The 18,312-nt window shown below is 47.1% G+C and overlaps 1 protein-coding gene across 5 annotated transcripts in view; it reads left to right on the forward strand.

Annotated features, from left to right (window-relative positions):
- h6pd (hexose-6-phosphate dehydrogenase (glucose 1-dehydrogenase)) overlaps positions 1 to 16,744 on the forward strand; it is a 93,668-nt gene extending 76,924 nt beyond the window's left edge. For all 5 annotated transcript variants that reach the window (XM_041206356.1, XM_041206355.1, XM_041206358.1 and 2 more), the window contains one exon: positions 11,907 to 16,744. In XM_041206356.1, the coding sequence (XP_041062290.1) occupies positions 11,907 to 13,270 (1,364 nt within the window). In that variant the 3' untranslated portion in view covers positions 13,271 to 16,744. The remainder of the gene's footprint in view (positions 1 to 11,906) is intronic.
- The last annotated feature ends 1,568 nt before the right edge of the window (positions 16,745 to 18,312 follow it).

The following is an 18,312-nucleotide window of genomic DNA, read 5'->3' on the forward strand; positions in this document are numbered from 1 at the left end:
ATTTCAATGAGATCCCCTCTCATTCTTCTAAACTCCAGTGAATACAGGCCTAGTCAGCCCAATCTCTCCTCATACAACAATTCTGCCATCCCAGGAATTAGTCTGATGAACCTTTGCTGCACTCTGCCAATGGCAAGTATATCCTTTCTTAGGTAAGGAGACAAAAACTCCACACACTACTCCAGGTGTGGTCTCACCAAGGCTCTGTACAGCTGCAGTAAGACATCCTTGCTCCTGTACTCAAGTCCTCTTGCAATGAAGGCCAACATACCATTCACCTTCCTAACTGCTTACTGCATCTGCATGCTCGCTTTCAGTGACTGGTGTACAAGGACACCCAGGTCCCTCTGTAGATCAACATTTCCCAATCTATCGCCACTTAAATAATACTCAGACATTCTGTTTTGTTACCAAAGTGGATAACTTCACACGTATTCACGTTATACTGCTTCTGCCATGTATTTGCCCACTCACTCAACTTGTCTGTATAATAGTTAAGTACATGAGAGAGAAAGGAGTAAAGGATATGATGATTGGAGTTAGATGAGGTATGGTGAGAGGAGGTTCATGAGGAGGCTCATGGGAGGAGATGGTGGTCAAGTAGTAATGTTACTGGACTGGTAATCCAGAGGCCCAGGCTTATGCTCTGGGGACATGGATTCAAATCCCACCATGGCAGCTGGTGGAGTTTAAAAATTTAATTGATAAATCTGGAATATAAAGCTAGTCTCAGTAACGGTGACCATGACAACTATCATTGATTGTTGTAAAAAAATACCTATTCTGGTTCACTAAGTTCCCTTTAAGGAAGGAAATCTGCCATAATTACCTGGTCTGGCCTACATGTGACTTCAGACCCACAGCAATGTGGTCGACTCTTAACTATCCTCTGAAATGGATTTTAGGGATTGGCAACAAATGCTGGCTGTGTCAGAGGTGCCCACATCAGGTGAAAGAATAAAAAAACACACCAGTGCCAAACAGTTAGGCTGAATGTCCTGTTTGCATGCGGTAAATACCATGTAATAATGTCTAATTCACACAATGCATTAGGCTCCTTTGTGTTGTGCTAGTGGCCACTTTCTTCCCATAGAGCATCTGCCATAAAATCAGTGCGAGTGCCCATCAAACTCTGCATGCCTGCCCATTAAAAGGAATCAGTGTCATGGGAAGTATACATAAAAGCGCCCCACTTCCAAACCAATCGTGCAACGCGCTTCCTTCATTAGATTGTGAAATTCTCCGGCATAATCCCATTTGCTGGAGCAGAGTCCAATTCTTTTCAAAGGGGTTGAGCCCATTCCTTGAAAAGGTGGAATATTAAAGGGTATGATGAGGGGACAGGTCAGGACAGTCAGATTGGATTAGGTTGCTCCTGGATGAGGTTTGATGGCCCAGATAGCTTGCTCCTGTGTTTTGACATTCTACCGCTCCTAAGGAAGGGCCTTTAGCATGAGGATGAGTACAAGTGCCGTGACGGAACAGGGCATTGTGTCTCTGTCTGTGGCCCAGACTCAACAACACACAGGGAGCGGTCAGCAAAGCCTGCTACCATGGATTTACAGTGTCAGACAACCTGTCTCTTGATGAAGAGCCCAGCGCAAGCATTGGAAAGGCAGCCACCAACTTAGGCCAAGTAAGGAAACAGGCATAGCAAAACAAGAAAGTGAGCTGCAGAACCAAGATGTTTCTCCACAAGGCCTGTATCCACAGCACATCACTGTGTTGCAGTGAAGCCTGGGCAACTTACACCGACCGAGGAAAGAGCTCAATAACTTCTGTCTCCAATGTCTACAATGCATCCTTGGTATGACGTGAAAAGACAAAGCCACCAATGAAACAGTCCTTGCCAGGGCAAACATGCCAAGCCTGCTGGCGTTAATCAAACAAAGGCTTTGCTGGCGTGGGCACGTGCACAGGATGGAAGATGACTGCATCCTAAGGATATGTTATACCGGGGGGCGGGGTGGGGGGGGGGGAGGTAACCAGTGCCAAGAGACCAACAGAGCACCCAAAGTTCCAATTCAAAGGTGCTGTCAACGCTCAACATCAAGTGGGAAACTCTAGCTGTGGGCGGGTATTCACCACCACCACCACCACGTGTGGTTTCAGAAGCTTCAAAGCCAATAGCAGCCCTGCCAACAAAGTGTCAGCAGAGATGACCCCGTGCCGCCAGCAAGGGACAACTTCACGCGTGGCACTGGTGGCAGACTTTGCTTTTCCAGAATAGGCTTGCTCAGCCATCAAAAGAAGCGCAGCAGATGATCTTGCCTGACATCACCAAAGCTCTGAGGCTGATTCCCATCATCTCTCGCAGATGGAAGGATGCCAATCATGTATGAGGAACAGGGCCCAATCTGCTGGGGACAAATCATAGTCTCCTGTTTTATCTGCAAGCTCCCAGTAACTCCATTCACACAACTCGGTGATGGAGCACTCCATTCATACATCTTACTGAAACACACATACTTGTGTAAGCCAGAAGTGTCTTTTTGACAAGCACGCGCTCTCTCGCATATTAATAGCGCTGGGATCTCCGTGTTCTACCCCTGCTCACAGAAAAATCATTGGCATTTAAATTTAAAAATCTTGTCCAAATACTTCTGCGGCCATTAGCAAATCGACTGCAGGAAAGGAATCGGTGATGGGATCGGTGATTATAAATACATACATTAAAGTATCGACTGCTACGCAGAGTAAGCAAAGAGGAAACCAACTCAGCAAAGGAAGCAAATGATCCTCGGTTGAAGTCGAGTTTGCTTCACTGACCAACCGGATCAGCAGCAGGACAGAAACTGAGGCATGTAGTCCATCAATGGTTAGAGATGCTTTGAGACTGCAGCCGAAAGGGTTAAGGGAATACCTCACTGAAATATTAAATGGCATAGACAGGGTGAAAACAACGGTAATATTTAACATTAAACTAATCTGGTTGGGCTGAAAGACATGGATTTCACTGAATGAGGAGCAAAACGATCAGAAGAAATGTCATTACTCAAGGCTTGTAAATGCCAGGCAGGTTAATCGATTGAATTACATTAGGCTGTTCAAAGTGCAATTGGATGCTTGTCTGGAAGAACAAGAGGATGGAAGTGATGAGCTTTAATGGACCAAATAGCCCTTTCCTGTCATGAGCTTTCCTTGTGTTGACACTGAGTCCAAACCGAAGTGAAGTGTAGACCAGGCCTGTCCAACTGGTGGCCTGTGGGCTGGAGTGTGGCCCCCAACACCTCTGGACAGGGCCCACTGATCATCTTTGGACGTACGATTGAGTCTATTGAATAAACTTAGATTTGAGAAATGCTAGGCTCAGATAGGCTGCAGGGAGAAACCAACCTGTGATTGGATGAACAGCAGGCACTGGAAAAGTACGATTTTCAATTTCATTTCTCTGCCTCCAGAGTTCAAAGCACAGCGGTAAGTACAGGGGTGAGACGGGGGTGGGGGAGTCCGGGACTGGGCGAATGGGGTTGGAAGAGTGTGGAACCTGAGATGGGGCTGAGGCAAGGATAGGGGCCTGAGCTGAAGCTGGATTGAGAGCGGGTCCAGGATGGCTTGAGGCGAGAGAAGGGCCTGGAGGGCGCGAGGTGATAGCGGAGACCACCAGGGCGTGAGGGGGAAGGTGTGACGGGGAGAGAGTGTGTGTGTGTGTGTGTGTGTGTGTGTGAGAGGGGAGAGTGTATGAGTGTGAGGGGGGAGAGTGTATGAGAGGGGAGAGAGTATGTGTACATGTGAGAGGGGAGAGTGTGTGAGTGTGTGTGAGAGGGGAGAGAGTATGTGTGTGTTTAAGAGAGGAGAGTGTGTGAGTGTGTGTGAGAGGGGAGAGAGTATGTGTGTGTCTAAGAGAGGAGAGTGTGTGAGTGCGTGTGAGAGGGGAGAGAGTATGAGGGTGTTTGAGAGGGGAGAGTGAATGAGCATGTGAGAGAGGGGAGAACGTGTGAGAGGGGAGAGAGTATGAGTGTTTGTGAGGGGGAGAGAGTATGTGTGTTTGTAGAGGGGAGTGTGTGTGAGAGGCGAGAGCGTATGAGTGCATGTGTGAGAGGGGAGAGTGTGTGAGAAGGGAGAGAATATGAGTGTGTAGAAGGGAGAGTGTATGAGTGTGTGTAGAAGGGAGTGTGTGTGAGAGGGGAGAGCATGTGAGTGTGTGTGAGAGGGGAGAGTGTTTGAGTGCGTGTGAGAGGGGAGAGAGTATGAGTGCGTGTGAGAGGGGAGAGAGTATGAGTGCGTGTGAGAAGTGAGAGTGTGTGAGAGGGGAGAGCATGTGAGTGTATGTGAGAGGGGAGAGTGTTTGAGTGCATGTGAGTGGGGAGAGCATATGAGTGCGTGTGAGAGGGGAGTGCGTGTGAGAGGGGAGAGAGTATGAGTGCGTGTGAGAGGGGAGAGTGTGTGTGTGTGTGAGAGGGGAGAGTATTTGTGTGTGAGAGGGGAGAGTGTGTGAGAGGGGAGAGCATGTGAGAGGGGAGAGTGTGTGAGTACGGGTGAGAGGGGAGAGTATGTGTGTGTGAGAGGGGAGAGTGTATGATTGCGTGTGAGAGGGGAGAGTGTGTTTGTGTGAGAGGGGAGAGTGTGTGTGTGTGAGAGGAGAGAGTGTGTGAGTGCATGTGAGAGCGGAGAGTGTGTGTGTGTGAGAGGGGACTGCGTGTGAGAGGGGAGAGTGTATGAGTGCATGTGAGAGGGAAGAGTGTGTGTGTGTGAGAGGGGAGTGCGTGTGAGAGGGGAGAGTGTGTGAGTGCGTGTGAGAGGGGAGAGTGTATGAGTGCGTGTGAGAGCGGAGAGTGTGTGTGTGTGAGAGGGGAGAGTGTGAGAGGGGAGAGAGTATGAGTGTTTGTGAGGGGGAGAGAGTATGTGTGTTTGTAGAGGGGAGTGTGTGTGAGAGGCGAGAGTGTATGAGTGCGTGCAAGAGGGTAGAGTGTGTGTGTGTGTGTGAGAGGGGAGAGTGGGTGAGGGGGAGAGAGTATGAGTGTGTGTAGAAGGGAGAGTGTATGAGTGTGTGTAGAAAGGAGTGTGTGTGAGAGGGGAGAGCCTGTGAGTGTGTGTGAGAGGGGAAAGTGTTTGCGTGTGAGAGGGGAGAGAGTAGGAGTGTGTGTGAGAGGGGAGAGCTTGTGAGAGGGGACAGAGTATGAGTGCGGGTGAGAGGGGAGAGAGTGTGAGTGTGTGTGAGAGCGGAGAGTATGTGTGTGAGAGGAATGCGTGTGAGAGGAGAGAGTGTATGAGTGCGTGTGAGAGGGAAGAGTGTGTGTATGTGTGTGAGGGAAGAGCATCTGAGTGCGTGTGAGAGGGGAGAGTGTATGAGTGTGTGTGAGGGGGAGAGTGTATGTGTGTGAGAGGGGAGAGTGTGTGTGTGTGAGAGGGGAGAATTGTGAGTGCGTGTGAGAGCGGAGAGTGTGTGTGTGAGAGGGGAATGCGTTTGGGAGGGGAGAGTGTATGAGTGTGTGTGAGGGGGAGAGTGTATGTGTGTGAGAGGGGAGAGTGTGTGTGTGTGAGAGGGGAGAATTGTGAGTGCGTGTGAGAGCGGAGAGTGTGTGTGTGAGAGGGGAATGCGTGTGGGAGGGGAGAGTGTGTGAGTGCATGTGAGAGCGGAGAGTGTGTGTATGTGAGAGGGGAGTGTGTGTGAGTGCGTGTGAGAGTGGAGAGTGTTTGTGTGTGTGTGTGAGAGGGGAGAACGTCTGAGTGCGTGTCAGAGGGGACAGTGTGTGAGTGCGTGTGAGAGGGGAGAGCGTGTGTGTGTGAGAGGGGAGAGCGTGTGTGTGTGAGAAGGGAGAGCGTGTGTGTGCGTGTGAGAGGGGAGAACGTGTGAGAGGGGAGAGCGTATGAGTGCGTGTGAGAGGGGAGAGTGTGTGTGCGTGAGAGGGGAGTGCGTGTGTGTGCGTGTGAGAGGGGAGAACGTGTGAGAGGAGAGAGTGTATGAGTGCGTGTGAGAGGGGAGAGTGTATAAGTGCGTGTGAGAGGGGAGAGTGTATGAGTGCGTGTGTGTGAGGGGGAGAGTCTATGAGTGTGTGTGAGAGGGGAGAGTGTATGAGTGCGTGTGAGAGGGGAGAATCTATGTGTGCGTGCGAGAGGGGAGAGTGTGTGTGCGTGAGAGGGGAGTGCGTGTGTGTGCGTGTGAGAGGGGAGAGTGTGTGTGCGTGAGAGGGGAGAGCGTATGTGTGCGTGTGAGAGGGGAGAGTGTGTGTGCGTGAGAAGGGAGTGCGTGTGTGTGCGTGTGAGAGGGCAGAACGTGTGAGAGGAGAGAGCGTATGAGTGCGTGTGAGAGGGGAGAGTGTATAAGTGCGTGTGAGAGGGGAGAGTGTATGAGTGCGTGTGTGTGAGGGGGAGAGTCTATGAGTGTGTGTGAGAGGGGAGAGTGTATGAGTGCGTGTGAGAGTGGAGAATGTATGTGTGTGAGAGGGGAGTGTGTGTGTGTGTGTGAAAGAGGCCTGTGCATGTTTATGTGCGTATGTGAGAGAGGGGAGTGTGTATGTGTGTGTGTGTGTGTGTGTGTGTGTGTGAGAGAGAGAGGGGTCTGTGCGTGTTTATGTGAGTGTGTGTGAGAGGGGAGAGTGTATGAGTGTGTGTGAGAGGGGAGAGAGTATGTGTGTGTGTGAGCGGGGAGAGTGAATGAGTGTGTGAGAGGGGAGAGCGTGTGAGAGGGGAGAGAATATGTGTGTGTGTGAGGGGGAGAGAATATGAGTGTGTGTGAGAGGGGAGAGTGTGTGAGAGGGGAGAGAGTATGAGTGTGTGTGAGAGGGGAGAGTGTGTGAGAGGGGAGAGAGTATGAGTGTGTGTGAGAGGGGAGTGTGTGAGAGGGGAGAGAGTATGAGTGTGTGTGAGAGGGGAGAGTGAATGAGTGTGTGTGAGAGGGGAGAGGGTGTGAGAGGGGAGAGAATATGAGTGTGTGTGAGAGGGGTGAGTGAACGAGTGTGAGTGAGAGGGGAGGGTGTGTGAGGGGGAGAGAGTATGAGTGTGTGTGAGGGGGAGAGTGTGTGAGTGTGTGTGAGGGGGAGAGTGTGTGAGAGGGGAGAGAGTATGTGTGTGTGAGAGAGGGGAGAGTGTATGAGTGTGTGTGAGGGGGAGAGTGTTTGAGAGGGGAGAGAGTATGATTGTGTGTGAGGGGGTGAGTGAATGAGTGTGTGTGAGAGGGGAGAGTGTGTGAGTGTGTGTGAGAGGGGAGAGTGTGTGAGAGGGGAGAGAGTATGTGTGTGTGAGAGAGGGGAGAGTGTATGAGTGTGTGTGAGGGGGAGAGTGTTTGAGAGGGGAGAGAGTATGAGTGTGTGTGAGAGGGGAGAGTGTGTGAGGGGGGAAAGTATGAGTGTGTGTGAGAGGGGAGCGTGTTTGAGAGGGGAGAGAGTATGAGTGTGTGAGAGGGGGAGAGTGTATAAGTGTGTGTGAGAGGGGAGAGTGTTTGAGAGGGGAGAGAGTATGAGTGTGTGTGAGAGGGGAGATTGTGTGAGGGGGAGAGTATGAGTGTGTGTGAGAGGGGAGAGCGTGTGAGTACGTGCAAGAGGGGAGAGTATGTGTGTGTGAGGGGCAGAGTGTGTGAGAAGGAAGAGTGTATGAGTGTGTGTAGAAGGGAGTGTGTGTGAGAGGGGAGAGAGTATGAATGCGTGTGAGAGGGGAGAGTGTATGAGTGCGTGAGAGGGGAGAGAGTATGATTGTGTGTGAGGGGGGAGAGTGGGTGAGAGGGGAGAGAGTATGAGTGTGTGTGAGAGCGAGAGATTATGTGTGTGTGTGTGTGTGTGAGAGGGGAGAGTTTGTGTGTATGAGAGGGGAGAGTGTGTGTGTGTGCAAGGGGAGAGTGTGTGTGTGTGAGAGGGGAGAGCATGTGTGTGAGAGGAGAGAGTGTGTGAGTGCATGTGAGAGTGAAGAGTGTGTGTGTGTGAGGGGAGAGTGTGTGAGTGCGTATGAGAGGGAGGAGTGTGTGTGTGTGTGTGTGAGGGGCCTGTGCGTGTTTATGTGAGTATGTGAGAGTGGGGAGTGTGTGTGTGTATGTGTGTGTGTGTGTGTGCGAGAGGGCACAGTGTATGTGTGTGAGAGTGGGGAGTGTGTGTGTGTGTGTGTGTGTGTGTGTGTGTGTGCACAAGAGGGGAGAGTGTATGTGTGTGAAAGTGGGGAGTGTGTGTGTGTGTGTGTGTGTGTGTGTGTGTGTGTGTGTGCACGAGAGGGGACAGTGTATGTGTGTGAAAGTGGGGAGCGTGTGTGTGTGTGTGTGTGTGTGTGTGTGTGTGTGTGTGTGCGCGAGAGGGGACAGTGTATGTGTGTGAGAGTGGGGAGTGTGTGTGTGTGTGTGTGCACGAGAGGGGACAGTGTATGTGTGTGAAAGTGGGGAGTGTGTGTGTGTGTGTGTGTGTGCGCGAGAGGGGACAGTGTATGTGTGTGAAAGTGGGGAGTGTGTGTGTGTGTGTGTGTATGTGTGTCACTCCCAGTCTCAGGTTTCTCATTCGCCCTCACACTAACACACACTCTGACAGCGGCTGGGGGGTGAGTGAGGACCCTGAGACTGCCAGTGAGCCGCACACACACACTCTCACCCTCTTACAATCTAATGGTCATCTTAATCTTAAAAAATGAGTGATAATCAATTTATTGCTTTGACGTTTATTTGCTCATTAAGTTGCTTCCTTTCATAACTCAGCATGGTTTTTTTGAAATTCATGTTTAATTTATCTTTCTGAAATTTGCTCAATGGTTCCTTGAGTGAGAAAAAATTGACTTGTGGGCCCCCCCCAACCCAGTGAAAAGATTGGACAGGTCTGGTGTAGAGGGCAGGCGACTACTGTCACCAATGGCAGTCTCTGATTATAAACTGGTTTAGAGGGTTTGAACCAGGGGAGGACAATGTCCCTTTTTGGGCCATCAACCAATGAGTGGCTAGTGATCGTCGGGAATAGCAAACGTCCTAGGCTGGATTTGGAAGAGAGAGAATTCTGTCCTGTCCTAACTCTCTTTGGAAGAATAACAGGGGGAGCAGGATGTTATTCCTGAATTTCGAACCATGGTGGAGATGATGTTAAAGATAAAACTTGGCAAAGAAGAACTTCACTGGGCTTTTAAGAGGCAATCCACAAGCAAAGGTTTTGGCCCTACCTTTACAAGAAGGCAAGAACATCAGAAATAGGAGCAGGAGTAGACCATGTGGTCCATCGAGCCTGCTCCACCATTCAACACGGTCGTGGCTGACCTGGCTTTTTTCAACCCCACTTTCCCATTTGCTCCCCATATCTCTTCATTCCCTGAGAGACCAAAGTAACCCCAGCCTCAAATGTATTCAACAACGGAGCATCCACAACCCTATGGGCTAAAGAATTCCAAAGATTCACGGCCCTTTTGAAGTAATTTCCCCTCCTTTCAGAGCCAAATGACCGGCCCCTAATCCTGAGACTGGGCCTTCTCCCTTCCCCCATTGCCAGGACCCCCTCTAAACTCTCCCAAACACTCCTGAGGGTCGGGGCTGTTCCCTTGGTTACCCGGCACCCAATATTTCGTTCTCACCCGCAGCCCCAGCTGCAGCTCCCACCGTGTTTGGGTAAGGCGGGGCCTATGCAGGTGAGGCCCAGGAGTTAAAATCTCCTGTGCCTCAAGCTAGTGATTTCTGGAGGGCTTCTTGTCGGCCTTGTCCCCTCTGCTCACAAGACTTCTGCTCGAGTTAAAACCGGGACCCTTCACGTCAGAGGCGTGAGCTGGAAGAAAACTTTAGAAAAGCTCTCGTTCTCCTTCCAGCCTTTTTATTTATTATTTAGCGAATTAAAATCCTTGAAGCCGAGCGACAGTCCCCTCGTTTGCTGAGTTGACCGTCTGCCACTTGGTCTGTCGAGGAGACAGTTTTTGGTAACGTGCGACATCGTTTGTGCCTCTGCACCAAGTGCATAAGGAGTTGGTACCAAGGCCCCAGCCATGGAGGTTGGCTGTACAGGGGCCCTGGCCTGTCCTGAACCTGTCCAGCAAGGACCACTCTCCCCCGCGGTAGTTCAAAGCCTGCCATTCGACAGACGGGGTTTGTCGCAAGGAGCTTGTTTGTGACTTCCCGTGTTTCCCGGTCCTTGGTCCAGAGGACGTCTGATTGTAGATCTTGCCCGAGGAAGGCAGCTCTGTAATATCACCAACCTTGCAAGGTGACTAACGGAGAGAAAAGAAAAAGCCAGAGCACAGTTATTAGTGTAAACCATAACAACACAGGGGGGGACATAGGCACAAAGTTCGGAATAGGCCTCAGGTGATACCTCCTCGCAGAACGAGTGATTAATAACTGCACTGGTTTTGTGGATGGTATAGTTTGGGAAAACCCTGAAGATACACACCAGAGGAGATTAGATGCTGTGAGGGGTGGGAGTGGTGGTATGGAGGGACTGTAGGTTAAACGTAGATGGGGCTAATGGTCTCTTAGTTTTGCGACCATCCAACCCTGGATCCATGATCAGGTGACAAAACACCTCATAGAGCCGTATCTGGGCTACACCAATCTGAGAATACAATAGCAAATCTTTATTTGATGCATTTTAAGGTTTATTTTGGGGAAACTTTTATTATTGCATATATACATATATATACACACACATACATATATCAGGAGCTGGAATAAATCATCTTTAAATCCAGGCCTATAATTAACTCACGGCTCTGGTGCTTACCAGTCATTAGACCCGTAAACAACCTGTGGTTTAGTTCACTGTGTATGCATTTCAAAGCAATGATTTTTGTGATAATTTGTCAGGAATCCAAGAAGTATAATTCTGCTTCTGTTTTAGTTCAGTCCTTCTGTCCGAGCTGAAAGGCACCACGCTGTGCCAAGGCAGAGTTCCATGTTGCCCTCTCAGCCACAGCCAGACCCTGGAGGCTATGGGGACTGAGCCTGATCCCGTTCTCACTTGATGTCCTCTCACAAACTTACCAGCAGCATTCGCTAGATATCAATCAGGAGTGGCAAGTGTGGACGTTATGTCTCTGCACCCATGTTGCTCAGGAAGCCACTTAATGTGGGTGATGGGTGTTGTGGCACAACAGTGTGATAATGACCAGACAGGATCACAGTTTAACGCCCGCGCCGTAGACAATGAGTGTTGCAGCATCATTTTGAATTAATAGTGTGTAAACTTGCAGCAGTGTTGTGATGATATCATTTTATGCAGTAACGGAGGGGAGCTCCTAGTCTGACACTCAAGTGCAGTATTGAAGGAGTGCTGCGCTGTCGGAGGTGCCGTCTTTTAAGCTTAGGGCATTAAACTGAGGTCCCCGCGGCCTGCTTGGGTGGATTTAAAAGATCCCATTGCACTATTTTGAGGAAGAGCAGGAGAGTTCTCCCCGACGTCTTGGCCAATATTTATCCCTTAGTCAACATCACAAAAACAGATTGTCTGGTCATTATCACATTTCAGTTTATGGGAGCTTGCTGTGCTTGCTGTTTAGCTCAGCTGGTTAGCAAGGAGTGTTGTTGCTTACAAGATTACAAAATTCAATCATTGACTTGGTGAACTCTGTAACCGCATGGTAATCAATACATTGCAGCCGTGAGCTGACTAATTTTCTTATGCTCCATCATTGACTACATTCAAGGATGGAATGGACAAATTTTTGATCTCTTGGAGTCAAGGGGGACAGGCAGGAAAGTGGTGTTGAGGTACAAGATTGAATGATGGAGCAGGCTCAAGGTGCTGTATGGCCTACTCCTGCTCCTATTTATCATATCCCTTGTGTGCGCAAATTGGCCTCTGTGTTGCCCAAATTGCGACAGTGACTACACTCTAAGAGTACATCATTGGTGATAAAGTACTTTGGGACATCCTGTGGTCATGGAAAGGACTGTATAAATGCAAGTCTTTCTTTCTGGCTAAAGTATTGTATCAGCAGGTACTGTGCTTGGCGTCACTTATTTTCACAGACATCACCTGTCATCGTTTTACAGTAACTTTGTCAATTTTCTATCTGTGTTTCAGGCATAGCAATGTTCTTGGACAGCCCTCAGTGGGATAATGTGCCTTTCATACTGACCGCCGGAAAAGCCCTGGATGAAAGAGTTGGCTATACTCGAATTGTGTTCAAAAACCAAGCTTTCTGCCTCCAAAATGAGTCAACGAGAAAAGCTGAATTCAGCCAATGTAAGCAAAGGCAAATAATCTTTTATGTAGGTCATGGAGATTTGAATTTTCCAGCTATTTTGGTCAGTAAAAACCTGTTCAAACCAGTGATAAAAGCATCAAGCTGGAAACAAGTGACGGAATTTCCAGATGTCCATATGTTTGGTCTTCCATTATCGGATTATTATATCTACACCCCCGTGATGCAAAAAGATGCCTATGCTGTGTTAATACCACAGATTCTCCAGGCTAAACGAGATTCATTTGTCAATACCGAGGACCTTTTAGCATCGTGGAAAGTCTGGACACCCCTACTTAAAGAGCATTCCAACCTGAGCCCACGTCTTTACCCTGGGGGGGCACAGAATGGAGACTTGCTGGACTTCAGTGTTGCGGGGAGAGTGGTCTCTTTTAGCAGGACAAACCCTGTGGAGATCATATCACAGAATTCTGACCATCAAAGGGTAGGGGACTACCAGGTAATAGAATCGAACTTCCGGGGGAGTACGTTGGTCTCTGCGAAGACAGAGGAGCTAATTGCCAAACTGGCTTCCTATCTGCAAAAGGCAGCTCAAGCTGCCGTGCAAGGATTTGGGAGGTTCCATCTTGCCATTTCGGGAGGTTCGAGCCCAATCAGCTTGTTCCAGAGGTTGGCCGCGCATCACTACACATTCCCCTGGAAACACACCCACTTTTGGATGGTGGACGAACGGTGCGTCCCACTTAACGACCCCAAGTCGAACTTTAGAAGCTTACACGACCACCTCCTGAAACACCTCAAGATTCCTTATGTCAACATTCACCCAATGCCCGTCCACATGAATCAAAGGCTGTGCGTTGAGGAAGACCATGGTGCCGATCTCTACGCAAACGAGATCAAGATGTTGGTTAATGGAGCAAGTTTTGATTTTGTTTTGTTGGGCACAGGTGCCGATGGCCACACAGCTTCACTATTTCCAAACAGCCAGGCTCTAACCCTTGATCACGAACTGGTCCTGTTTTCAGAAAGCTCGGTCAAACCTCACCAGAGGATGACCCTTTCTTTAACTGCAATAAACAAAGCTAAAAATGTCGCTGTCTTAATAACTGGGAAGAGCAAGCATCCAATTGTCAGTAAAATGCGTAAAGAGGTGGAGAAACCTCTGAAGTGGCCTGTTACAATGGTCCGTCCCTCAGATGGTAACCTTCTTTGGTTTATTGACTATGATGCGCTGCTTGGTTGACCAAGGTTCACTAGATGTTATCTTCACTGCCTCCTCTCTCGACCCAAGCCTAAATCTTCTGGTGCAACAAATTTTCTGAAGTTACTCTTTGTGAATGAAATGATGTTTTTATTCTTATGGTGGTGTGTGGGGATGTTAATTCTGGGTATAATTATCAAGTTGGCAAACAATTTAAGAATAACTTAAGCAATAAATACGTTGGGGTGGGTGGATTTTCATCTTCACTGAAATGAAATGCTTGCTGTAGAACCCACTTGGTTTCCATTCTATTGATCTTAACTGAATGAAGCTCTGGTCCACTCTATAGCAGGCTGATAATCCTCGCCACCAGATCCCTACACCCAGGTGGTGAAACCAGAAATCTCTCTTAGGTGACAACAAATCCACAACCTTTTCTACATTTTATTAAATCTTCAAATGGTGCCATCTTCATGGGTATGAATGATTGAAGTCTTGGGCAGCCAACTGTGTTCATGGCTCAGATCCCTGGTAACAGTACCCCTTAATAAATTCAACAAGATGCTTTTTGCAAACCAGTTGGTCCCAAACATTTAACCAGGATTAGAGGAACATGTTTTCTCTGAATGTCACCCATGTGTCACCTTACTCAGGTATCGATTTTGAAAAGAAGCCAGGGACATTTAACCACAGCTGCAATGATAAGGGAATAAGCAAATAAATATAAGTTACAAAATACAGGTACCATTTAGTATTTTTTTTTGTGCAACTTGCAGTGCTTCCAGTGGACTTTGGCTGCAATTCAGGAAGCCTTCACAGAAAGCATAACATAATTCACATGGCCTTAGCAGTCGCTTATACACTCGACATAGGAAATTTTTTTAGTCAAAATGGGCAACATGTAGTGCAGATCTCAAGAAAGCAGGAGAGGAAAGCTCTGTCTCCTAGTGAGGAAACTTGCTGGATACAAGCACTGGGTGTGTGTGACTTTGGGGGTTACAGCCCTATCTCTGACTCACATGGGGACAGAGTGTTCTACTCCATAAAGCCAGTTGGTGAAGGATAGAACTGGAGCCAACCCTTACACAAACTTATATTTATTTACCAAGTTGCACAGTACAAGCATACATCTCCTAACCCAGCAACAACAGTTTCAGTCTATGTCTATTTATAGGGATTCCTGTGAATCACCTGTTAATGTCCACCACCTGCATGCATACAAGTAAACACAATTATTATACATTTAACATGTATTTATGCTGTGTTAGCCTTTGTATTTCATAGTTAGGGCAGATGATTTAGCACAGGGCTTGAGACCAGCCTGTGGAATGAGACGTGCTGTCCAAGTATTATAATTTTGCACTGAAAGTTATAGAGGCACTGAAACTGCCAATTTTTGAGTGATCTTGGAGGATAACAGTTCAGTTCCCTTAGCCATATTTTAATGAAGAATAACGTTAACTTACTGTGCCAGTAACATGACTAGAATGGATATTTCTCCAGTAGTGGGGAGTATAGATAGACGATGCTAATCCGGCAATTTTTTTTTTTGTTAACATTAAGTTGTGTTTGAACGTTGCTATAGTCTGCTTTTGTCCATGATTTGAAATCTTTTGTTATTGCGTTGTGCCCAGTTAACTTCAATCCTGGAATGTTCACTTATTGTACACACCACATATATAAGACTTTGAGTTGATTTGTGCCTTTACCTCAGTGCCCAGGTGCCTCATCCCAGAGTTGAATTTACAACCATTGCGAAGTGAAGCTTCAGAAGTTCCTGGGTGGTTGGCTTTTAAATGTTAAAACTGAACAGGGTTTTGGTTTACTAAAGCCAGGCACAACTGCTGCATTTACTTATACAGCATACTGCACTTCAAAGTTCAACAATGTGTGAGAAATGTTTTGCGACATCACTGAGAGAGGAAAAGACTTGCATTTATACGGCACCTTTCACGATCCGAGGACATCCTACGGCTCTTCACAGCCAACGAAGGATTTCTAAGGTGCAGTGAGCTTTGTGATGTAGGATACTCTGCAGCCAATTTGTGCAAGGGAAACTCCCACACGCAGCAATGTGACGATGCTCAAACAACCTGCTTTACGATGATGATTAGGGGATAAACATTGACTGGGGCGCCAGAGGGAATACCCCTGCTCTCCTTAAAAATTGTTCCATGGGGCCTTTTAAGTCCACCATCAGGAGGGCTGACAAGGCCTCAGTTTAACATGCCGCACTGGAATGTTGGCCTCGATTCTGTGCTCAGGTCCTGGAGAGGGACTTTAAACCCACAATCTTCTGACTCAGAGGTGAGAGTGCTACCACTTAGCTACAGCTAGCATGAGAGCTCAATGCAAGTATATTCACTTGGTCCTTTTGTGCATACCATCCATTCATAAATTTTAACTAAACAGTTTGGAGCCCTGAATTTAACTTCTAAAGGATCTTAGTTCACAATGTCCTCAACCTGCGCTGCATTTTCAGTTCAGAGTTGTGCATTTCAGTAATCTTGCCTATGCCCTGGTGAAAATATTACCTTAGGCGTACACTTTTAAGATTAACCATGAGTTTAACTTTTTGTTGCACTGAGGCAGTTGTCCTGTCATAATGCTGTATTTAGTAATGAGGCATGACTTTTGCTTGAATTCATCATTGATGACACGTGGGTATCCGGTGAAAGTGAAGAAAATTATGGTGTCGGAGTGTTTGCAAAGCAAACTCCCACATGCAGCAAAGTGACGATGCTCAGGTGATCTGTTTTACGATGCTGATTAAGGGATAAACATTGAGAATTCACCGGGATTCTTGGGGGGGGGGGGGGGTGCGAAAAGCCCGGTCAGGATGGTGTAGCTCTTGAGAATCAGTGTATGAGCATGCTGTGCCAGTGCCCAGCACTCTGGGCTGCGGATTCTTGTATATCTCATTCCCAGATGGATTCCCAGTTGGTAGATTCCTCAAAGCAGGTAAGTGCTGGGAATTAAGAATCTGACAGCATTGTCACAGTGTTATCTCGTGACCAAACATTGTTGATGACACTCACTGAGACCAAAGCACTCTCCGAAATCAAGGGGATCTTTCAAAATGAAGGAGGTGCCATTATAAAAGTAGCAAGTTATTCTAGAAGAGATGGTCTTAACAGACCTCCCCTCGATTTCCGACAATCCTGGTTATGTAGTTTGGAGGGACCTGCAGTTGGTGCCTACTGACACTTTTAGAATTACTGGGCATTACATGTTTGTTGTTTAGAGATTTTGTGCAAAAACTACTGTACTTACTGTCCCAATGAAAACCAATCACTTTAAATGGTGAGTCAAACTTTGTGGATCTATTTTTGAACAAATGTTTTTCATCAAGATGCGATTACCTGTAAAAATGTATTTTTTACATTCGGGTATTTTTAATTATTTTCCATATTTCTTGATGGATTTGTTTACACATAGATTGTGAATTTATGCAATTGTTGGCATCAACAATCACAGTGCGTTAAAGAATGAATAAAGGTTTTATTTTTAATGCTATTTGACTTTTGGCTGGTGTTCTTCAAAAGTGAGGGAAATGTCTGCTTTTGAAGAAAGGAAGGTTTGTCAGCCAATGTTTAGCCACAGACCAGATTCAAGAGACCGTACCCTATTGGGTGATCTAGCAAAGCACACCAACCTCCATTCATGATAAATATCACAAACTGAATTAGTGAGACCCACTGTCAATAGTAACGATAGTAATCAATAGGTCCTGCTGCATATTCTCAGCATTTTCTGCATCTGTTTTGCACTTGAGGCAACATAGCGTTGTTTCACTCGTAACCTGTACGAGCCTTCTGAATCCTCATGCTTTAGAGCCTTAACAGTCATATTGAATTCAGATGCTGAAGACTTCAGCATTTGTACAGCATCCTGATGTGAGTCAGTTTCACCTAATCTGGGGGAATAATTAAAGATCTTTGTTTCAAAGTGGTTTCATTGGACAACACAAAATTAGGTACAAGTTACAATCAAATGGCTCCTCCCACTTTCTATTGAACGTACAAATATATAAACAAGGAGCAGGAGTAGGCCATTCGGCCCCTCGAGCCTGCTCTGCCATTTAATAAGATCATGGCTGATCTGATAGTAACGTCAAATCTGCATCCTGCCTACCCCTGACAACCTATCACCCCCTTGCTTACCAAGAGTCTATCCACCTCTGCCTTAAAAATACTCAAAGACTCTGCTTCCACCAGCTTTTCAGGAAGAATTATGACCCTCTGAGAGAAAAAAAAAATCACCTCATCTCCATTTTAATTGGGCGACCCCTTATTTTTAAACAATACCTTAAATACCACTTTTAATGAAGTAAAATGTCCCAATATGCTTCACAGGAATGATATCAAGAAAAATTGGACACCAAGACACATAAGGAGATATTAGGGCAGATGACCAAAAGCTTGGTCAGAGATAGGTTTTATGGAGTGTCATAATGTAGGAGAGAGAGGTAGAGAGGTTTAGGTTTTAGTAAAGAACTTCGGGTCTAGGCAGCTGAAGGCACCAATAGTGGAGCAAATAAAATCAGGGATAAACAAGACTTAGAGGAGTGTGGATATCTCAGAGGGCTGTGGGGCTGGAGGAGATTACAGAGATAGGGAGAGACGAGGCCATAGAGAAATTTGAACACAAGGATGAGAATTTTAAAATCAAGGCTAGACCATGGAACAAGACATGAGTAACAAGTTGGGTATCTTTGTGGCCCAGTTTGAGGTGATTTGCTGCTGAGATCCACTAGAATGTTTTCGGCTGGTTATTCCCACCTGAGACAGGTCCACCCCTTCATGGCTGCAGAACACTCCAATGTCATATAGTGGGATCTGCCGCCCTGAAATCTGCTCAGATCAAATATTTCTACATTTCCTTTTCTAATTGGAGGGCATTTCTTCATCGTTAATGTCAGTGTGGTCAACACTGGGAAAGGGAACTTTATTTTACCTTTTTACCTACTGCCAGTGTTCAGACTTTCTCCCACCACATTGGACCCATGCTCATGTCAAGCAAAGCTTACACTGATCTTACACCCTCAGCTTAGAGCAAGTGAGTTAGCAAAGTATATTTTACTG

The sequence above is a fragment of the Carcharodon carcharias genome, chromosome 15 (genome assembly GCF_017639515.1).
Source record: "Carcharodon carcharias isolate sCarCar2 chromosome 15, sCarCar2.pri, whole genome shotgun sequence".
In the NCBI taxonomy this organism is placed as follows: Eukaryota; Metazoa; Chordata; class Chondrichthyes; order Lamniformes; family Lamnidae; genus Carcharodon; species Carcharodon carcharias.